Raw genomic sequence first — 23,533 nt, forward strand, 5'->3', positions numbered from 1 at the left:
GGCCTAGATGGGGCCGGCGGAAGGACCGGTCCTCCTGTAAGGTGCCCTGGTTGAGGGGGGTGGGGGGGTGGGACTGGTGGCTGGGGTGTGTGTGGGGCTCCGTCGGGCGCCAGGTCTTGTAGGGAGACCGTATCTTGTCGGCCGTCGGGGTACGCCACGTAGGCGTACTGGGGGTTAGCGTGGAGAAGATGGACCCTCTCGACCAACGGGTCCGACTTGTGCGCCCGCACGTGTTTTCGGAGCAGGATGGGTCCGGGTGCTGCCAGCCTGGTCGGGAGCGAGGTCCCAGAGGAGGACTTCCTAGGGAAGACAAGGAGACGTTCGTGAGGTGTCTGGTTGGTTGTGGTACAAAGCAGTGACCGGATGGAGTGGAGGGCATCCGGGAGAACTTGTTGCCAGCGGGAGACTGGGAGATTCCTGGACCGTAGGGCCAGTAGGACGGTCTTCCAGACCGTTCCGTTCTCCCTCTCTACCTGTCCGTTACCCCGGGGGTTGTAACTGGTCGTCCTGCTTGAGGTGATGCCCTTGCTGAGCAGGAATTGACGCAGTTCGTCGCTCATAAAGGAGGACCCCCTATCACTGTGTATGTAGGCGGGGAACCCGAACAGTGCAAAGATGCTATGAAGGGCCTTGATGACGGTGGTTGCGGTCATGGTGGCAGGGGATGGTGAATGGGAACCAGGAGTACTCGTCAATCACGGTCAGGAAATACGTGTTGTGGTCGGTGGATGGGAGGGGGCTTTGAAGTCCATGCTGAGGCGTTCAAAGGGATGGGAAGCCTTTATCAGGTGCACTTTCTCTGGCCGGTAGAAGTGCGGTTTGCACTCCGCGCAGATTTGGCAGTCTCTGGTGGCTGTCCTGATCTCCTCGATGGAGTAGGGCAGGTTGCGGGTCTTGATAAAGTGGAAAATGCGAGTGACCCCCGGGTGGCAGAGGTCCTCCTGGAGGGCTCGGAGGCAGTCCACTTGTGCGGTGGCACATGTGCCGCGGGACAGGGCGTCAGGAGGCTCGTTCAGCTTCCCGAGACGATACAAGATCTCGTAGTTGTAGGTGGAGAGTTCGATCCTCCACCGCAAGATCTTATCATTTTTTTATCTTGCCCTGCTGTGCATTATCGAACATGAATGCAACTGACCGTTGGTCAGTGAGGAGAGTGAATCTCCTGCCGGCCAGGTAATGCCTCCGATGTCGCACAGCTTCTACTATGACCTGGGCCTCCTTTTTGACTGAGGAGTGGTGGATTTCGGAAGCATGGAGGGTACGCGAGAAGAAGGCCACGGGCCTGCCCGCTTGGTTGGGGGTGGCCGCCAGAGCTACATCAAGACGCGTCGCTCTCGACCTGGAAGGGGAGGGACTCGTTAATGGCGTGCATCGTGGCCTTTGCAATGTCTGCTTTGATGCGACTGAAGGCCTGGCGGGCCTCTATCGACAGGGGAAAAGCTGCAGATTGGATCAGGGGGCGGGCCTTGTCCGCATAGTTGGGGACCCACTGGGCGTAGTAACTGAAAAACCCTAGGCAGCACTTCAGGGCCTTGGAGCAGTGAGGGAGGGGGAACTCCATAAGGGGGCGCATGCACTCAGGGTCGGGGCCTATAACTGCATTTCGCACTACGTAGCCGAGGATGGCTAGGTGGTCGGTGCTAAACACGCATTTATCCTTGTTGTATGTAAGGTTAAGGATCTTTGCGGTCTGGAGGAATTTTCGGAGGTTGGTGTCGTGGTCCTACTGGTCGTGGCCGCAGATGGTGACATTATCGAGATACGGGAATGTTGCCCGTAAACCGTACCGGTCAGCCATTCGGTCCATCTCGCGCTGGAAGACCGAGACCTCGTTGGTGACACCGAAGGGAACCCTTAAGAAGTGAAAGAGCCACCCATCTGCCTAGGGTTTTGGGGGTTCATCCAAGATGGCGGCTCCCATTGGTCGCACATGGCTGGGGATGCACAAAATGGCAGCGTCCATCCCTCTAACGTGGCGTCCGTGGGACAAGATGGCGGCGCCCGGGGCCCTGGAGTAGGAAGATGGCAGCGCCCGCTGGCCGCACGGGGACTGTGGAGAGGTTTGTGGTGGCGGTCCGCATTCGCCACCGGAGACCGCGGCAACCGCACGGACCTGGCATACGACCACAAAACTGCCCTTTTTACCGCATCCCTTGCAGGTGGATGGCCGGGCAGTGCTGGTGGGGGTGCTTGGCCTGCCCGCAAAAGTAGCAGCGGGGCCCCCCGGGGTTGCCAGGCCGCCTTGCAGCACAAGCTTGTGGGGGGATGGGGGATGTCTCGGGGTCGGCTGCGGAGGGGTTCCACGCTGCCCAGGGGGCTTCCGCGCTGTCGGGAACGTAAGCGCGGGCGTTTCTGGAGGCCACATCTAGGGAGCCTGCAAGGGCCCGTGCCTCCTTGTGACCTAGAGTGTCTTTTTCTAGCAATCGCTGGTGGATTTGGGAGGATCGCATACCTGTCACGAAAGCGTTCCGGACCAAGAGTCCAGTGTGTTCGCTCGCCGGATCTTGCTGGCAGCTGCAGTTTCTCCCCAACACCAGGAGTGCACGGTAGAATTCTTCCAGCGATTCCCCAGGGATTTGTCGCCTCATTGCTAGCAGATGTCGGGCGTAGACCTGGTTTACCGGGCGAATATAATGTCCTTTTAGCAGCTCTAAGTCTTCCGCTTCCTCAATGAGGGTGTAAATCTCCGGGCTCACCCTTGAGTGCAGGACTTGCATTTTCTGTTCTCCCGTGGGTGTGTTTTCGGCCGTCCCGAGATATCCTTTAAAGCACGCCAGCCAGTGCTTGAAGATTGCCGCTGAGTTCGCCGCGTGGGGGCTGAGTTGCAGACACTCCGGCTTAATTCGGAGCTCCATTCTTTTTAAAACTAGCTTATTAAATTGATGCACAATCAATGACCACTAAAGCCAGGTTGTAGTCCAACTGCAGGCTTTAATAAGCTAGATGTAAGCTAGAATAATACAGAATGAAGGCTGCTGGGGTGGCATGGGCTCTTATACCCCACCTAGCAGGGCGGAGCTACATACATCTTGACCAATAGGAAGCATACAGTTTCTACCAATGGTGTTCTAGCATTACCAAGTACCGTAATACCTCTACTACCACACCATTCAAGTAATACCCTCTTGAATGCCCCAACTGCTTCCACCACACTTCCAGGCAGTGCATTCCAGACCCAAACCACTCGCTGTATGAAAAGGTTTCTTCTCACATGGCATTTTTTTTCTTTTGCAAATCATTGTAAATCTGTGTCCTCTCAGGCTTTGGAACATTTCTATCAAATCTCCTCTTCACCTTCTTCTCTCCAAGGAGAACAATCCCAACCTCCCCAATCTATTCTCCGAACTGAAGTTTCTCATCCCTGGAACCATTCCTCTACGTTTAGGTGCTTATTAAATAATTTCTGGTGCGATAGTGGGAAGCTAGAGGAACCACATGTTATTCTCATCAACATGACACAAGTGAGGCAAGACATTTCATGATCATTTATGCCATCGTTTAATGTCTTTCTGCACAAATGGAAAATACTCAACAAAGTTTTCTTTACAAAGTCGTTTAAAAAGCCCCATACATATGCAGCTCTTTTACAATATACCACACAAATCATATTAACAACACGCACTTAAAGTAATGCTCACGACAAAGGTAGTGTGGCAAAGATGGTGTTTATTAACTTGATAGGAACGAACATTCACAAAACTCAAGACAGACACTATGAACAAACCACTACAAACCAGTAAACCAACTTCAATAAAATGAATGATAGTTTTCTTTGTAAAGGTCATTTCCATGGAGGACATAATTTGTTATGCAAAAACATTAACCAGAACAGGAAAGTGATGTAATGGAAAGTAATGAGGCAGTGCACTTGTTGTCAAAACAAATGTTTGCATCCAATGTGTGGATGCATTATTTATTTGTTAATCTTGCACCGAAAACAGATAAAGTACTTGACGGGTGAATGTAATAATTTGTTTTGTCTGCATTTCACTTTATTACGGCGTTTTACAATAATGGGTGTTTGGAATAGCTCTCCATGTTTGAATACTCATTTCTACTGATGAGGAAATTGGATCAAGTATTCAGGTATACTTCACATACACTGGTACCTGATGTTTTAGAAACTTAGAAAATAGGAGCAGGAGTAGGCCATTCGGCCCTTCCAGTCCCCTCCACCATTCATTATGACCCATGGTTGATCAGCCAATTCAAAAATCCTGGGCTGGATTCTCCGATTTTGCGGCTAAGTGCGGACGCCGGCGTGGGAACTGTGGTGGTTTACCATGCCAAAATCGGCGCTGAACCCTCACCGATTACGGCACCGGTGAGAGGCCAGCAGCAGCGCCGGGTAAAACTCTTGGCTGCCGCGGCAAAAACAGCTGGAGAATGGCATGGTCCGTGGTCGCGCGTGCGCACGGCGACACCCTGCAGTGGTCGTACCGTCCAACATGGCGCCGGCCACACGTAGACCCGATCTGCCTGATAGTGCCTCCCCGGGACTGGGCACAGTCTGCTGCCACCATGCGAGATTAACGAAAATGAGAGTACAAGTGAATTGCACTGTCGGGTACTCAGCCCATTGGTGGCAGAGTATCAGGGGAGGGGCTTCAGGTGATGTCCTGAGGCCGCCCCAACTCCCCGATTACGCCGTTTGGAAGGGCGGGGCATCCAAAAACAGGCGCCGCCCCCGATTCGGTTGTTACAAAGGGATTCTCCGCTCGATCGCTGATTACGATATCGGCGTCGGGCAACGGAGAATCCCGCCCCATGTTCCTACTTCTCCCCCCATATCCTTTGATCCCTTTAACCCCAAGAGCTACATCTAGCTCCTTCTTGAAAACATACAAGGTGCAATCTAACGGCCACATCGTGCCCCGACTCTGGATGCTCTCAGGCCACCCTTTGATCACTACTTCTTGCAGCACTGGGAGAGTTTCATCTTGTTTGGTAGTTTGCTTGATTTGACCAAGGCACTTACCTGTCAGATTCAGACTCCTCCTCCAGCATGTCCCCGCTCAGTTGTGTGATGTTGTGCAGGACACAGCAGGCCAGTACGATGTGGGAGACCCTCCTCAGGGGGCTCGGAACCACATCTTTAAAATGCCAATGAACCGCAGCAGCCTTTGTGGACACATTGATGCTGTGTGCACAGGCGCTGTACAGGGAGGACCCAGGTAGAACAGGAGCCTGTCCCAGAGGAGCAGGGCCAGCCAGTCAGGCTGGGGACCTGGCCGTCCAACAGGCCGAGGAGGAGGTACAAAGGAGGTGAAACATCATGCTACGTATATACCGTCAGCGCCTGTCCTTCGAGGATTTACCGGACCAAGCGAAGACTTTGGATGACCAGAGAGACTGTTTGACATCTGTGTGAGATGATGACCACCTGGAACCGCGGGGGTATAGTGGAGAACACCCGCTCCCAGTGGCCGTCAAGGTGACGGTCACCTTGAAATTCTTTGTCACGGGGTTCTTCCAGGTGCCGAGTGGCGACCTATCCTGGATATTGCAGACATCCATCCACAGTTGCATCATGGATGCCCTATATTACCGGGCAACGGACTATATTAACTTTAATGTTAGCCCTGTTATATTACAGGGGTGTAATATATATGCTGCTCATTTGTCTTGTGAATAAGTTACCGGTAGTTTTCAGCTGCCATGGAACTTGGACGTGGTCCATTAAATCGATTTGTTGTCGAGGATCCGTTTGCTGCGAAGCCTCCCACAGTCGAACAGTCAGTATTGGAACTTTTTCTTTTCTTTCCTAATCTGTCTACTAGTTGTTCTTAAAACTTTTGTTACCCAGTACCATGTTATATTACAGGGATGTAATATATTTGTCTTGTTGAGTTGTACTTAACTTGATGATAAACAGTCGAAGTCTTCCAGTCGATTGCAAATTATTGATTGAGTAACAAACTAATATACTTGTGAGTTCTTTTACTTTAATACTTTGACTAGTAGTATAATTAACTAAGATTAGATTAAATTAACAATGAATATAATACATTACACTCTGAGCTGGTCACTTCATTCCTCTAGCTGCAATACACACAAAGAAAGAGCAGGAAACTGCTTTACAGTATTGCCATCTAGTGATCATCTGACTGTACTGACTGCACATGAACTAATCATGTATTTACATATACTGAGATCACTACAAGCCCAATAGGTTTCCCGGGCAGCAGGATGCGCCGTCATCGCTGGTATGCCCCAGGTCCAGGGGGTGACAGATGGGAGAGACATGTCCTCCTGTGAGCACTGGTGCATGAGGGGGTGCCCTTGATCAATGGGATAGGCTTCCACTCGATGAATGTTCAGGCGGTCTGCGCCCGGTACCTTGGCAACGTGCATAACATATTTGTCCCGGCGCACTCGGCACTGCCCGACATCTTTGAGGTGCTCCCTCCCATGAGGAGTTGGCTCCAGGTTAACGGTGACAAAGGGTATCTGCTGCAGTCGTGGCTAATAACATCTAACTGGAGGCCACAGACCAACGCAGAGAACCGTTACAACGACCCGTGCAAGAGGGCCCTTTAAAGTTCCGGTTCACGGCCTGCAGTCTCTGAGACTGGGCATCCCACCATCTAGTACGGTGGCACAGTGGTTAGCATTGCTGCTTCACTGCGCCAGAGACGTGGGTTCGATTCCGACCTCGGGTGACTGTCTGTGTGGAATTTACATTCTCCCCGTGTCTGCGTGGGTTTCCTCCGGGTGCTCCGGATTCCTCCCGCAGTCCAAAGATGTGCAGGTTAGGTGGGGTTACGGGGACACGGCGAGGGAGTGGGCCTAGGTAGGGCATTCTTTCGGAGGGTTGGTGCAAACCCGATGGGCTGAATGGCTTCCTTCTGCACTGTAGGGATTTTATGGAGCATTGATTAGGCGGGATGACAGCCTGTAATCCAGCCTGGCTACTAATTGGCAGCAATTAGTATATTATCGAGAATACACTGACGGTGGGCCCGGAAGTTGGAATCTCCAGCTGTGGATCCCTGTACATTGACCGCAAATGTTTTACTCAGCCCATGGTTTTGATTTGCAAATATATACTGCATGTGATACTTTGATACTTTTTTTAAATTTCAGAATTCTTCTGGACTGCTCCTGAAATACTGCGGAAGCCTAATCCTTTAATGAATGGTACCTTCAAAGGTGATATTTATAGTTTCTCAATCATAATGCAAGAGGTGGTTATACGAGGTCCACCATATTGCATGTTCGATATGCCTGCAGAAGGTAAGCAGCTTCTTTGTGACATTAAAGTGCAGGTTCCCCCAGTATCTTAATTGGTAAATGCATTGCGCAGAATTAGGAACTGGCTTAATCCCTGGGCTCGTCTCAGACAGGCGGCAGTATCATACTATAGTATGCTCTAACGTCTCGGGAAATCAGCCAAGTTCTCCCTCCTAACACCTATCCAATGACGATGCCCAAATACTACATGTATGCGACTCTGGTGAGGCTGGGGTGAGAGTCAACTTAACCCATGGTTAGCGAATCTTCCATCATTCTCCCTTTAGAATGACATGTGGTAGAGGAGGGCAAGCAGCAGAGTGAAGCTGGGAGAAAAACGGGTTGTCTTATGAGGCGTTTCGAACTGGCGTTTCGAAGAATAAGAAGTGACTTGAATGAAACCGTCAAGATCCTGAGGAGTCCTGACAGTGTGGATGTGGAGAGGATGTTTCCTGTTGCTGGAGAATCTGGAACTGGGGGTCACAGTTTAAAAATAAGTGGTTGCTCATTTAGGACAGAGATGAGGAGCAGTTTCCCCACTCAGAGGGTTGTGAGTCTCTGGAACTATCTTCCTCAAAAGGCAGTGGAAGCAGAGTCCATGATGTTTGAGGGCGAACTGGGGCAGCACGGTGGTGCACTGGATTAGCCCTGCTGCCTCACGGCGCCGAGGTCCCAGGTTCGATCCCGGCGCTGGGTCACTGTCCGTGTGGAGTTTGCACATTCTCCCCGTGTTTGCGTGGGTTTTGCCCTCACAACCCAAAAATGTGCAGGCTAGGTAGATTGGCCACGCTAAGTTGTCCGTTAATTGGAAAAAATGAATTGAGTACTCTAAATTTATGAAAAAAAAATGTTTGAGGGAGAACTGGATAGATTCCTGATTCACAAGAGGGTCGAAAGGTTATTGGGGGTACGCAGGAATTGGAAGTTGAGGTTACAATCAGATCAGTCAGGATCTTATTGAATGACGGAGCAGGCTCGAGGGTCCGAGTGGCCTTCATCTGCTCCGAATTCGTAGTTCATATGTTAAACCAATATGTGCCCTCTCAATGGGTATAAAAGATTCCTTGACATGACTTGGATGAAGAGCTGGGGAGTTGTCCTTGTCAATACCATTTACTCAACCATCTCCCCAAAACAGATCATCATCATATTACTGTTTGTTGCACCTTGCAGCCACTTTCCCTCCACTTCAAAGGTAATTAGCTACAAAGTGATTTTGCATGTTCTGAGTCGTGAAAGGCAGGTCTTTCTTCCTTCTTAAAAGGGCTAAATCCAAAATTATCCAGTTGAGCTCTTTTAGACCAGGTAGAACCTTTCTTTATTTCCAATCCTCTTAAACTGCAATTATTTGGCACTTTTCAGTTCTGTCCAGATTTACACTTGAATAATGATGCACGATCAATTGAACAAAGACTAGAGTTGGATACAACTGAGGGTTTATTGCTCTAAGGTGTGTGGCCTCCCACAGCAGCTGGCGAAATGGCTGCTGAATGAAGGACACGCATAATTATACTCCGCCTACTGGGCGGAGTCAGCAGGCAGGGACTACCGGCGAACCTGTAGTACAGGTCCTAACTTACATCACCTAATATAGGTGCAACAGTGGTTTACCACATTCACCCCCTATTAAAATTGAGTCCGGCGGGGGTGGTGGAGAACTACATACAGCAATGAATCTATATTTACAGTATTTGAGCAGAACAAAAAATGTCTTTTGAAGTCCGGCGGACCAGTTAGAGGTTTAACCGGTCCGGTGCCTTGATGTTCCGCTGGGAGCGACGTAGTGGTGGCGGCGATGTTGATGCTGGCCCGATGTTCGGTGACTCTGGGAGCGTGCTAAAATCCTCTTCATCCTCGGGCGTGGGCAAGGGAAGGACGGATGGTCCTGGGGGGGGTTAATGCTTGGAGCGCCGGGGGAAGGGTGGGTGGCGCCAGGCCGGAGGGGGGGGCGGGGGGGGGGTGGAACCTGCTGGTGCAGGTCCCTGAGGGAGACAGTATCCTGGCGGCCGTCGGGGTACGCCACGTAGACATACTGGGGGTTTGCATGGAGCAATTGCACCCTCTCCACCAACGGGTCTGCCTTGTGGAGTCGGACGTGTCTACGGAGCAGAACTGGTCCTGGAGCCGCGAGCCAAGTCGGGAGTGACACCCCGGATGTGGACTTCCTGGGGAAGGCAAAAAGACGTTCATGGGGTGTGTGTTAGTGGCAGTGCACAGTAGTGACCGAATGGAGTGGTGTGCATCAGGGAGGACCTCCTGCCAGCGAGAGGCTGGGAGGTTCCTGGCCAGTTGGATGGCCCTCCATACCATCCCGTTCTCCCTCTCTACCTGCCCGTTTCCCCGGGGGTTATAGCTGGTCATCCTGCTGGAGGCGATACCCCTGCTGAGCAGTGACTGACGTAGCTCATCGCTCATGAATGAGGATCCCCTGTCACTGTGGATGTAGGCGGGGAAACCGAACAGAGCGAAGGGGAATCTGGAGTTTGGGCTTTGATGACGGTGGCAGACGTCATATCGGGGCATGGGATGGCGAAGGGGAATCTGGAGTATTCATCAACCACACTGAGTATATATGTGTTTCGGTCGGTGGAGGGGAGGGGCCCTTTGAAATCCACGCTGAGGCGTTCAAATAGGCGGGAGGCCTTCACCAGGCACGCACGGTCCGGCCGGTAGAAGTGCGGCTTGCACTCTGCACAGACCTGGCAGTCCCTGGTGATTGTCCGTACTTCCTCGATGGAGTAGGGCATAATGCGAGCCTTGACAAAATGGTACAACCGTGTGACTCCGGGTGACAAAGGCTGTCGTGCAGGGCCCGGAGTCGGTCTACTTGTGTGCTGGCCCATATACCTCGGGATAGGGTGTCTGGGGGCTCGTTGAGTTTGCCGGGGCGATACAACATCTCATAATTATAGGTGACGAGCTCGATCCTCCACCTCAAAATTTTATCGTTTTTGATCTTGCCCCGCTGTGTGTTGTTGAACATGAAGGCTACCGACCGTTGGTCAGTGAGGAGAGTGAATCTCCTGCCAGCCAGGTAATGCCTCCAATGCCGCACAGCCTCAACAATAGTTTGGTCCTCTTTTTCGACGGATGAGTGCCGAATTTCTGAGGCATGAAGTGTGCAGGAGAAGAATGCCACGGGTCTGCCTGCCTGGTTGAGGGTGGCGGCTAGGGCAACGTCCGATGCGTTGCTCTCTACTTGAAAGGGCAGTGTCTCATCTACTGCATGCATCCCGGCCTTGGCGATATCGGCTCTGATACGGGCGAAGACCTGTTGTGCCTCGGCCGCCAGGGGAAAGTGTGTGGACTGGATGAGTGGGCGGGCCTTGTCCGCATAGTTTGGGACCCACTGGGCGTAGTATGAGAAGAACCCCAGGCAGCGTTTGAGGGCCTTGGGGCAGTGGGGAAGGGGGAGCTCCATGAGGGGGCGCATGCGGTCAGGATCAGGCCCCAGAACTCCGTTCTGGACCACATAGCCGAGGATGGCTAAGCCGGTCATGCTAAACACGCACTTCTCCTTGTTATAGGTTAGGTTTAGGAGAGTGGCGGTGTGGAGTAATTTGGCAAGGTTGGCATCGTGGTCCTGCTGGTCATGGTCGCAGATGGTGACGTTGTCTAGGTACGGGAAGGTGGCCCGCAACCCGTACCGGTCGACCATTCGGTCCATCTCCCTTTGGAAGACCGAGACCCCGTTAGTGACGCCGAAGGGAACCCTGAGGAAGTGATAGAGACGACCGTCCGCCTCGAAAGCGGTGTATGGACGGTCCGATTTACGAATGGGGTGCTGGTGGTAGGCAGATTTGAGGTCTACCATTGAGAAGACCCGGTACTGTGCAATCTGATTGACCATATCAGATATGCGTGGGAGGGGGTACGCATCGAGCTGCGTGTACCGATTGATGGTCTGGCTGTAGTCCACGACCATTCTGTGTTTCTCCCCAGTTTTAACGACTACCACTTGGGCTCTCCAGGGGCTGTTGCTGGCTCGATGATGCCTTCCTGAAACAGCCGCTGGACCTCGGACCTGATGAAGGTCCTATCCTGGGTGCTGTACCATCTGCTCCTGGTGGCGACGGGTTTGTAATCCGGGGTTAGATTTGCGAAGAGAGAAGGCAGATCGATCTTTAGGGTCGCGAGGCCGCACACAGTGGGGGGTGGTAGGTGCCCGCCGAATTTGAGGGTTAGGCTCTGGAGATTGCACTGGAAGTCCAGGCCTAGTAGTAGAGCAGCGCAGAGGTTAGGGAGAACGTAGAGGTGGAAGCGGCTGAATTCTACGCCCTGGACCGTGAGTGTGACCGTACAGTACCCCTGGATTGCGATGGAATGGGATCCGGAGACCAGGGAGATTCTTTGGTTGGCGGGGTGTACCGCGAGGGAGCAGCGGCTTACCGTATCTGGGTGTATGAAGCTTTCGGTGCCCCCAGCAGGCAAGAGGTCACGTGGCCGTTGATTTTCACGCTGGTCGATGCGGTGGCCAGGTTGTGCGGACGAGACTGGTCGATCGTCACTGAGGCGAGTCGTGGTCGGTCATCGCTGGCATCGGATGATGGGGAGCCTGGAGGGCCCATGTCCTGGAATGCTGTCGGTATCCATGCCCCGTTGGGGAGACAAGATGGCGGCGCCTGAAGATCCTGCTGGGGACAAAATGGCGGCGCCATGGGCCGCACGTTGCGGGGGTTGGACAAGATGGCGGCGCCCATGGGCCGCACGTGGACTGAGGGGGAGAAGATGGCGGCGCCCACTGGCCACGTGTGGTCCGGTGAGATGAAGATGGTGGCGCCCATTGTGTGTAGACTAGGGGGGGTGGGGGTGATAGCGGCGACTACGCGGGCCGCAAGCCTTGCAAAGGGCCGCGCGGGCCAGGCAGCGTTGGCGTGGGTGTTTCTGCTGGCCGCAGAAGTAACATCGGGGACCCCCGGAGTGCGCGGGCTGGCGCGTGGTGCAGGTGTACTGGCTGGGTAAGGCCCCCGCTGGGGCAACCGTCTGTGGGGTCCACGATGCATAGGAGGGGTGGGCCACGCGGCTGGGGGTGTAGGCCTGACTGTTGCGCGAGGCAACCGTCATAGAGAGTGCTAGCTTCTTTGTCTCAGCTAGATCGAGCGTGGCCCCTTCTAACAGTCTTTGGCGTATGAGATTCGACCCAATCCCCGTAACGAACGCGTCCCACATAAGGAGGTTCGAATGTTCAGTGGCCGTAACGGCCTGACAGTCACAGTCCCGGACGAATGGGATTAGGGCCCGCCAGAAGTCTTCGTGGACTCACCAGGGAGTTGAGAGCGAGTTGCGAGTACGTGCCTGGCGAAGAGCGTGTTCGTTTTCTGTGCGTAGTTTTCTTTGAGAAGCGCCATGGCGTCGGCGTAGTTCGTGTCGTCCTGGATCAGCGGAAACACGTTGGAGCTTAACCTTGAGTACAGGATCTGTATCTTCTGAACCTCCGGAACAGGGGTGGTCGCTGGGTTGATATACGTCTCGAAGCAAGCTGGCCAGTGATTAAAGTCTTTTTTGCCATTGATTGATTGCGGATCCAGCTGCAGGCGATCTGGCTTGATACAGAGGTCCATCTTTTAGAAAGTCTTAGAGCAATAAATTGAGGCACGATCAATTGAACAAAGACTAGAGTTGGATACAACTGAGGCTTTATTGCTCTAAGGTGTGTGGCCTTCCACAGCAGCTGGCGAAATGGCTGCTGAATGGAGGACACGCATATTTATACTCCGCCTACTGGGCGGAGTCAGCAGGCAGGGACTACCGGCGAACCTGTAGTACAGGTCCTAACTTACATCACCTAATATAGGTGCAACAGTGGTTTACCACATTCAGCCCCTATTAAAATTGAGTCCGGCGGGGGCGGTGGAGAACTACATACAGCAATGAATCTATATTTACAGTATTTGAGCAGAACAAAAAATGTCTTTTGAAGTCCGGTGGACCAGTTAGAGGTTTAACCGGTCCGGTGCCTTGATGTTCCGCTGGGAGCGACGTAGTGGTGGCGGCGATGTTGATGCTGGCCCGATGTTCGGTGACTCTGGGAGCGTGCTAAAATCCTCTTCATCCTCGGGCGTGGGCAAGGGAAGGACGGATGGTCCTGGGGGGGGTTAATGCTTGGAGCGCCGGGGGAAGGGTGGGTGGCGCCGGGCCGGAGGGGGGGGGCGGGGGGGGGGGGTGGAACCTGCTGGTGCAGGTCCCTGAGGGAGACAGTATCCTGGCGGCCGTCGGGGTACGCCACGTAGACATACTGGGGGTTTGCATGGAGCAATTGCACCCTCTCCACCAACGGGTCTGCCTTGTGGAGTCGGACGTGTCTACGGAGCAGAACTGGTCCTGGAGCCGCGAGCCAAGTCGGGAGTGACACCCCGGATGTGGACTTCCTGGGGAAGGCAAAAAGACGTTCATGGGGTGTGTGTTAGTGGCAGTGCACAGTAGTGACCGAATGGAGTGGTGTGCATCAGGGAGGACCTCCTGCCAGCGAGAGGCTGGGAGGTTCCTGGCCAGTTGGATGGCCCTCCATACCATCCCGTTCTCCCTCTCTACCTGCCCGTTTCCCCGGGGGTTATAGCTGGTCGTCCTGCTGGAGGCGATACCCCTGCTGAGCAGTGACTGACGTAGCTCATCGCTCATGAATGAGGATCCCCTGTCACTGTGGATGTAGGCGGGGAAACCGAACAGAGCGAAGGGGAATCTGGAGTTTGGGCTTTGATGACGGTGGCAGACGTCATATCGGGGCATGGGATGGCGAAGGGGAATCTGGAGTACTCATCAACCACACTGAGTATATATGTGTTTCGGTCGGTGGAGGGGAGGGGCCCTTTGAAATCCACGCTGAGGCGTTCAAATAGGCGGGAGGCCTTCACCAGGCACGCACGGTCCGGCCGGTAGAAGTGCGGCTTGCACTCTGCACAGACCTGGCAGTCCCTGGTGATTGTCCGTACTTCCTCGATGGAGTAGGGCATAATGCGAGCCTTGACAAAATGGTACAACCGTGTGACTCCGGGTGACAAAGGCTGTCGTGCAGGGCCCGGAGTCGGTCTACTTGTGTGCTGGCCCATATACCTCGGGATAGGGTGTCTGGGGGCTCGTTGAGTTTGCCGGGGCGATACAAAATCTCATAATTATAGGTGACGAGCTCGATCCTCCACCTCAAAATTTTATCGTTTTTGATCTTGCCCCGCTGTGTGTTGTTGAACATGAAGGCTACCGACCGTTGGTCAGTGAGGAGGGTGAATCTCCTGCCAGCCAGGTAATGCCTCCAATGCCGCACAGCCTCAACAATAGTTTGGTCCTCTTTTTCGACGGATGAGTGCCGAATTTCTGAGGCATGAAGTGTGCAGGAGAAGAATGCCACGGGTCTGCCTGCCTGATTGAGGGTGGCGGCTAGGGCAACGTCCGATGCGTCGCTCTCTACTTGAAAGGGCAGTGTCTCATCTACTGCGTGCATCCCGGCCTTGGCGATATCGGCTCTGATACGGGCGAAGACCTGTTGTGCCTCGGCCGCCAGGGGAAAGTGTGTGGACTGTATGAGTGGGCGGGCCTTGTCCGCATAGTTTGGGACCCACTGAGCGCAGTATGAGAAGAACCCCAGGCAGCGTTTGAGGGCCTTGGGGCAGTGGGGAAGGGGGAGCTCCATGAGGGGGCGCATGCGGTCAGGATCAGGCCCCAGAACTCCGTTCTGGACGACATAGCCAAGTATGGCTAAGCCGGTCATGCTAAACACGCACTTCTCCTTGTTGTAGGTGAGGTTGAGGAGAGTGGCGGTGTGGAGTAATTTGGCAAGGTTGGCATCGTGGTCCTGCTGGTCATGGCCGCAGATGGTGACGTTGTCTAGGTACGGGAAGGTGGCCCGCAAACCGTACCGGTCGACCATTCGGTCCATCTCCCTTTGGAAGACCGAGACCCCGTTAGTGACGCCGAAGGGAACCCTGAGGAAGTGATAGAGACGACCGTCCGCCTCGAAAGCCATGTATGGACGGTCCGATTTACGAATGGGGTGCTGGTGGTAGGCAGATTTGAGGTCTACCATTGAGAAGACCCGGTACTGTGCAATCTGATTGACCATATCAGATATGCGTGGGAGGGGGTACGCATCGAGCTGCGTGTTCCGATTGATGGTCTGGCTGTAGTCCACGACCATTCTGTGTTTCTCCCTAGTTTTCACCACTACCACTTGGGCTCTCCAGGGGCTGTTGCTGGCTCGATGATGCCTTCCTGAAGCAGCCGCTGGACCTCGGACCTGATGAAGGTCCTGTCCTGGGTGCTGTACCATCTGCTCCTGGTGGCGACGGGTTTGTAATCCGGGGTTAGATTTGCGAAGAGAGAAGGCAGATCGATCTTTAGGGTCGCGAGGCCGCACACAGTGGGGGGTGGTAGGTGCCCGCCGAATTTGAGGGTTAGGCTCTGGAGATTGCACTGGAAGTCCAGGCCTAGTAGTAGAGCAGCGCAGAGGTTAGGGAGAACGTAGAGGTGGAAGCGGCTGAATTCTACGCCCTGGACCGTGAGTGTGACCGTACAGTACCCCTGGATTGCGACGGAATGGGATCCGGAGACCAGGGAGATTCTTTGGTTGGCGGGGTGTACCGCGAGGGAGCAGCGGCTTACCGTATCTGGGTGTATGAAGCTTTCGGTGCCCCCAGCAGGCAAGAGGTCACGTGGCCGTTGATTTTCACGCTGGTCGATGCGGTGGCCAGGTTGTGCGGACGAGACTGGTCGATCGTCACTGAGGCGAGTCGTGGTCGGTCATCGCTGGCATCGGATGATGGGGAGCCTGGGGGGCCCATGTCCTGGAATGCTGTCGGTATCCATGCCCCGTTGGGGAGACAAGATGGCGGCGCCTGAAGATCCTGCTGGGGACAAAATGGCGGCACCATGGGCCGCACATTGCGAGGGTTGGACAAGATGGCGGCGCCCATGGGCCGCACGTGGACTGAGGGGGAGAAGATGGCGGCGCCCACTGGCCACGTGTGGTCCGGGGAGATGAAGATGGTGGCGCCCATTGTGTGTAGACTAGGGGGGGTGGGGGTGATAGCGGCGACTACGCGGGCCGCAAGCCTTGCAAATGGCCGCGCGGGCCAGGCAGCGTTGGCGTGGGTGTTTCTGCTGGCCGCAGAAGTAACATCGGGGACCCCCGGAGTGCGCGGGCTGGCGCGTGGTGCAGGTGTACTGGCTGGGTAAGGCCCCCGCTGGGGCAACTGTCTGTGGGGTCCACAATGCATAGGAGGGGTGGGCCACGCGGCTGGGGGGGTAGGCCTGACTGTTGCGCGAGGCAACCGTCATAGAGAGTGCTAGCTTCTTTGTCTCAGCTAGATCGAGCGTGGCCCCTTCTAACAGTCTTTGGCGTATGAGATTCGACCCAATCCCCGTAACGAACGCGTCCCACATAAGGAGGTTCGAATGTTCAGTGGCCGTAACGGCCTGACAGTCACAGTCCCGGACGAATGGGATTAGGGCCCGCCAGAAGTCTTCGTGGACTCACCAGGGAGTTGAGAGCGAGTTGCGAGTACGTGCCTGGCGAAGAGCGTGTTCGTTTTCTGTGCGTAGTTTTCTTCGAGAAGCGCCATGGCGTCGGCGTAGTCCGTGTCGTCCTGGATCAGCGGAAACACGTTGGAGCTTAACCTTGAGTACAGGATCTGTATCTTCTGAACCTCCGGAACAGGGGTGGTCGCTGGGTTGATATACGTCTCGAAGCAAGCTGGCCAGTGATTAAAGTCTTTTTTGCCATTGATTGATTGCGGATCCAGCTGCAGGCGATCTGGCTTGATACAGAGGTCCATCTTTTAGAAAGTCTTAGAGCAATAAATTGAGGCACGATCAATTGAACAAAGACTAGAGTTGGATACAACTGAGGCTTTATTGCTCTAAGGTGTGTGGCCTTCCACAGCAGCTGGCGAAATGGCTGCTGAATGGAGGACACGCATATTTATACTCCATCTACTGGGCGGAGCCAGCAAGCAGGGACTACCGGTGAACCTGGTAGTACAGGTCCTACCTTACATCACCTAATATAGGTGCAACAGTGGTTTACCACAAATAATTAGCCTGTCTTTTTTTTTCGAGCCACTGAATAATCTGCTGTATACTTTGTGCATTATCGGGGGGGCGGGGGCAGGGGGGTGCGGGGGAGGGGGGGGGGTTATGTGTGTGTGTGTGATCATGATTCCAGCAGTCGCCATTTTGTTTTCTTTCTCCTTGTATCCTGCGAAACTGTGCTCAGGATGAGCCAGTGCCTTCAGTGTAGAAGAGAGGAGAAGCATATTTAAAACAGAAAAAAAAACCTATCCATAAAAGATTTTGAAATTATGCTAATTGTATCCACTGATCTCTTCCAGAAATTATCCAGAATATAAAAAAACATTCTCCTATGCTCAGGCCAGTTATTACCTCAGATCACGCTCCTATAGAGTGTATCCAGTTAATGAGGCAATGCTGGAATGAAATGCCTGAAAGAAGACCATCCTTTGATGAAGTCTTTGATTACGTGAGTTTTTATTTTAATCAATTTACCTCGTCCTATGTTCTGTGCATTTAGCTAGCCTTATTGTAGTCCTAGCAACCCAGCTACAGAGCCATACCTTCCACCTTTCTTTGGACGTTAGATTTGCACTATTTATATCAAATACATTTATCTCTTTCTGCTCCCGCAGTTCAGAAATATTAACAAGGGTAGAAAGACCAATATTATTGATTCTATGCTGAGAATGCTTGAGCAATATTCCAGTAATTTAGAAGATCTGATAAGGGAACGAACTGAAGAGTTAGAAATGGAGAAACAGAAAACAGAGAAGCTTCTGACACAGATGTTACCTCCGTGAGTATATTCCTTTTGATTGTTTTTTTTCTTTCAAATTATAATGTATTTGCCCCAAGCCCTGATGGCGATTTCTATACTGATTTCCCCCCTGAAAAACTCTATAAATGGCTCAAGCATTAACTCATCCCACACAGATGAGAAGAACGTACCTGGGTTAAGGAGGAGAGAAAATTAGCCAAGTTTCTTACATCTGACGAGGATTCATTGAATCCTGCCAGTGGGGAACATGCATATGAATGCTGGATAAGCAGATGATTGGTAATGGTTGCCATAAGTTCTCATGCTTAATTTACCCTCAGGCCATTCACCTGATTGTCCGGCAGCTCTCCGAGGCCTAACTTCCTCCTGAGACGAGGTAGAGGTCTCAACTTAAAACAATCAACACTGCTCCCAGCTTTAAATTGCGGCAGGGTAGCCATCAAGATCGTGGGTGTGATCCACCCCCGAACATTTTAGCCTGGGAATGGGGACAGCCCTGGGATCCAGCCCATAATCAGCCAATGATTCTTCAGCAATTGATTGAGTTACTCACCAAATCGTTCCTTACAATGATCTTTATATCTTTTTTGTCTAAGGTGGACATGGATGTTTCATTGACAATGTCATACTGTCCTATTGAGGTCCACCTTAAACTAAAACATCCAAATGAAATGTTAGGCTGTTCGTTTAAACTATGGGGTTAAGTCTCGCCTAGGCCATTTCCATATTTCCTAAACTTTTTTCAGTAAAGCTTGCTTATGGAATTAGCAGCTTCACATTTCAAAAGAAGACAAACACTGACATCATCAATTAATGTCAGCTGGTAGGGCAGCACAGTGGCGTAGTGGATAGCACGGCGCCGAGGACTCAGGTTCGATCCCGGCTCTCGGTCACTGTCCGTGTGAAGTTTGCACATTCTCCCCGCATTTGCGTGTGTTTCGCACATCTTTGGACTGTGGGAGGAAACCGGAGCACCCGGAGGAAACCCACGCAGACACAGGGAGAACGTGCAGACTCCACACAGTCAGTGACCCAAGCCGGGAATCGAACCTGGAACCTGGAGCTGTGAAGCAACTGTGCTCGCCACTATGCTACCGTGCTGCCCACCATGTTCTTGAAGCCTCCATACGGACATACCAGTTAGGAGCAGCTGGAGGCCATTCAGCCCCTCGAGCCTGCTCCACCATTTGATGTGATCATGGTTAATCAGATTTCGGCGGGCAGGACAGTGGTTAGCACTGCTGCCTCACGGCGCTTAGGACATGGGTTCGATCCCGGCTCTGGGTCACTGTCTGTGTGGAGTTTGCACGTTCTCCCCGTGTCTGCGTGGGTTTAACCCCCACAACCCATAGATGTGCAGGGTAGGTGGATTGGCCACACTAAATTGCCCCTTAATTGGAAAAAAAATAATTGGGTACTCTAAATTTTTTTTAAAAATCAGATTTTGGCCTCTACTTTCCTGTCTGCACCCCCTCCCCTACCACCCTCATACCCTCTGTCTCCCTTGTCAGTCAAGATCTAACCAACTCTGCCTTAAAAACAATCAATGATCCAGCCTCCATGACTCTCTGGAGAAGAGAATTCCACAGATTAATGACCCTCTGATGATAAAAGTTCTCCTAATCGCTGTTTTAAAAGGGAGATCCCTTTTGTAAACCATGTCCCCTGGTTCTAGTCTCTCCCACAAGGACAAACGTCCTTTCAGCATCCACCCTGTCAAGTTTCCTCAGCACTTCAATATGGCTACCTTTCAATTTCTAACCTCCGATGAACACAGACCCAACCTGCCTGGTTTTCCTCATACGCCAACCCCTTCATCCCAGGAATCAATCAAGTGAACCTTCCCTACACTGCTTCTAATGCAATTATATCCTTTCTTAAATAAGGAGACTGAATCTGTGCTCCAGATGTGGTCTCACCAAAGTCCTGCACAACTGTGGCAAAACCTCCCTGCTTTTATATTCCATTCCCCTTACAATAAATGAGATTTAATTTGCCTTCCTGCTGTACCTACATACCAGCTTTTTGTGACTCATGTACCAGGTCACCCAGATCCCTCTGTGTTAATGGGTTCTGCAGTCTCTCTCTATTTAAGTAATATGCTGCTTTTCTATTCTCCTTGTCAAAGTGGACACAATCACATTTTCCCACGTTATACTTCATTTCCCACATTTTTGCCCACTCACTTATCCTATCTATACAGGAACATAAGAGCAGGGGTAGGCCATTCAGCCCATCCAGCCTGCTGCACCATTCAATTAGACCTTGGCTGATCATCCACCTCACTGCCATTTCACTGCACTATCTCCATAGCCCTTGATGTCATTAATCTTAGGGAATCTGTCGATTTCTGTCTTGAGCATGTTAATTGATTGAGCTTCCACAACTATCTGGGGTAGAGAGTTCCAAAGATCCACCATCCACTGAGTGAAGTTCCTTCTCATCTCAGTCTTAAAGGCAATTATGATGCGATTAGGCAAGACTTAGGATGCATAGGATGGGGAAGGAAACTGCAGGGCATGGGCACAATTGAAATGTGGAGCTTGTTCAAGGCACAGTTATTGAGTACCCTTGATATGTATGTACCTGTCAGGCAGGCAGAAAGTGGTTGAGTGAGGGAACCGTGGTTTACTAAAGTAGTTGAATCACTTGTCAAGAGGAAGAAGGAGGCTTATGTAAAGATGAGACATGAAGGTTCAGTTAGGGAGCTCGAGAGTTACAAGTTAGCTAGGAAGGACCTAAAGAGAGAGCTAAGAAGAGCCAGGAGGGGACATGAGAAGTCCTTGGCAGGTAGGATCAAGGAAAACCCTAAAGCTTTCGATAGGAATGTCAGGAATAAAAGAATGACTAGGGTAAGAGTAGGGCCAGTCAAGGACAGTAGTGGGAAGTTGTGCGTGGAGTCCGAGTAGATAGGATTGGCGCTAAATGAATATTTTTCGTCAGTATTCACACAGCAAAAAGACAATGTTGTCGAGGAGAATACTGAGATTCAGACTACTAGATTAGACGGGATTGAGGTTCATGCAGAGGAGGTGTTAGCAATTCTGGAAAGTGTGAAAATAGCTAAATCCCCTGGGCCGGATGGGATTTATCCTAGGATTCTCTGGGAAGCTAGGGAGGAGTCTTTGGCTATGATCTTTATGTCGTCATTGTCTACAGGAATAGTGCCAGAAGACTGGGGGATAGCAAATGTTGTCCCCTTGTTCAAGAAGTGGAGTAGCGACAACCCCGGTAACTATAGACCAGTGAGCCTTACATCTGTTGTGGGCAAAGTCTTGGAAAGGATTATAAGAGATAAGATTTATAATCATCTAGAAAGGAATAATTTGATTAGGGATAGTCAACACGGTTTTGTGAAGGGTAGGTCGTGCCTCACAAACCTTATTGAGTTCTTTGAGAAGGTGACCAAACAGGTGGATGAGGGTAAAGCAGTTGATGTGGTGTATATGGATTTCAGTAAAACGTTTGATAAGGTTCCTCACGGTAGGCTATTGCAGAAAATACGGAGGCATGAGATTGAGGGTGATTTAGTGGTTTTGATCAGCAATTGGCTAGCAGTAAGAAGACAGAGGGTGGTGGTTGATGGGAAATGTTCAGCCTGGAGTTCAGTTACTAGTGGTGTACCAGAAGGATCAGTTTTGGGGCCACTGCTGTTTGTGATTTTTATAAATGACCTGGAGGAGGGCGTAGAAGGATGGGTGAGTAAATTTGTGGATGACACTAAAGTCGGTGGAGTTGTGGACAGTGCGGAAGGATGTTGCAGGTTACAGAGGGACATAGATAAGCTGCAGAGCTGGGCTGAGAAGTGGCAAATGGAGTTTAATTAAGAAAAGTGTGAGGTAATTCATTTTGGAAGGAGTAACAGGAATACAGAGTACTGGGCTAATGGTAAGATTCTTGGTAGTGTGGATGAGCAGAGAGATCTCGGTGTCCATGTACATAGATCCCTGAAAGTTGCCACCCAGGTTGATAGGGTTTTTAAGAAGGCGTAAGGCTTGTTAGCTTTTATTGGTAGAGGGATTGAGTTTCGGAGCCATGAAGTCATGTTGCAGCTGTACAAAACTCTGGTGCGGCCGCATTGGGAGTATTGTGTGCAGTTCTTGTCTGGTATGGAGGGAAGATCTTATGAGGAAAGGCTGAGGGACTTGAGGCTGTTCTCGTTACAGAGAAGAAGGTTAAGAGGTGACTTAATTGAGGCATACAAGATGATCAGAGGATTGGATAGGGTGGACAGTGAGAGCCTTTTTCCTCGGATGGTGATGGCAAGCACGAGGGGACATAGCTTTAAATTGAGGGGAGATAGATATAGGACAGATGTTAGAGGTAGGTTCTTTACTCAGTGAATAGTAGGGGCGTGGAATGCCCTACCTGCAACAGTAGTGGACTTGCCAACATTAAGGGCATTTAAATGGTCATTGGATAATCATATGGATGATAATGGAATAGTATAAATGGGCTTTAGATTGGTTTCACAGGTCAGCGCAACATCGAGGGCCGAAGGGCCTATACTGCGCTGTAATGTTCTATTAAATGGCTACCCCTCATCCTGAGAATATATCCCTTGGTTTTAAACTCACCAGCCAGAGGAAGCATCCTGTTCACATCCACCCTGTCAAGGCCCTGTGAGAATTGTGAGGTATTAATGAGATCAACACTCATTGAATCTCTGGAGAATATAGGCCCAGCCTCCTCAATCTCTCCTCATAAAACAATCCCACCATCCCAGTGATTAATCTGGTGAATTTCCATTGCAGACCTTCTATGGGGGCAAGTACATCCTTCCTTAGATAAGGCGACCAAAACAGCGCACAATGCACCAGGTGAAGTCTCACCAAGTCTCTATACAACTGCAGCAAGATATCCTTACTCCTGTACTCAATTCCCCTTGTGATGAAGGCCAACATACCATTTGGCTTCCTAATTGCTTGCTGCACCTGCATGCTAGATTTTAGCGACCCATGAACAAGGATACCCAGGTCCCTTTGGACACCTGTACTTTGCAAGCTCGTACCATTTAAGAAATATTCTACCTTTCTGTTTTTTTCTCTACCAAAGTCAATAACTTCATATTTATTCATAATATATTCACATTATATTCCATCTGCTATTTCCCCGCCGATTCACAATCCTCGTGAGACTTCCTTACATCCTCCCTACAACTTACGTTCCCACCCCTTTCAGACACCTTTTATGTCTTCTTCACAAACTATTCTCCTAAATTACTTTGCATCATCCACAAATTTAGTAACCTTGGGCGGAATTCTCCCGCAACTCTCCGGATGGCCCAACGCCGGAGCCAAGAGCGGCGGAACCACTTCGACGTCAGGCCAACCGGAAGATGCGGAATCCTCCACACTTCGGGGGCTAGGCCGGCGCCGGAGGGGTTGGTGCCAAAAGGTCGGCGCGAGTTGGCGCATGCACAGAACTGTTGGCATGGCTCTGCACATGCGCAGACTGGCTGGCGTGTTTCCTGCCCATGTGCAGGAGGGTTCTTCTCTGCACCTGCCATGGCGGAGCCAT

General features: G+C 51.6%; 1 protein-coding gene across 1 annotated transcript in view; it reads left to right on the forward strand.

Moving 5' to 3' along the window:
- LOC140421205 (retinal guanylyl cyclase 2-like) overlaps positions 1 to 23,533 on the forward strand; it is a 122,040-nt gene that overhangs the window by 49,725 nt on the left and 48,782 nt on the right. Inside the window, exons 11-13 of the mRNA XM_072505735.1 lie at positions 7,087 to 7,236; positions 17,553 to 17,701; positions 17,868 to 18,031. Of these exons, the coding sequence (XP_072361836.1) occupies positions 7,087 to 7,236; positions 17,553 to 17,701; positions 17,868 to 18,031 (463 nt within the window). The remainder of the gene's footprint in view (positions 1 to 7,086; positions 7,237 to 17,552; positions 17,702 to 17,867; positions 18,032 to 23,533) is intronic.

Source organism: Scyliorhinus torazame, chromosome 5 (genome assembly GCF_047496885.1).
Source record: "Scyliorhinus torazame isolate Kashiwa2021f chromosome 5, sScyTor2.1, whole genome shotgun sequence".
NCBI classification, from domain to species: Eukaryota; Metazoa; Chordata; class Chondrichthyes; order Carcharhiniformes; family Scyliorhinidae; genus Scyliorhinus; species Scyliorhinus torazame.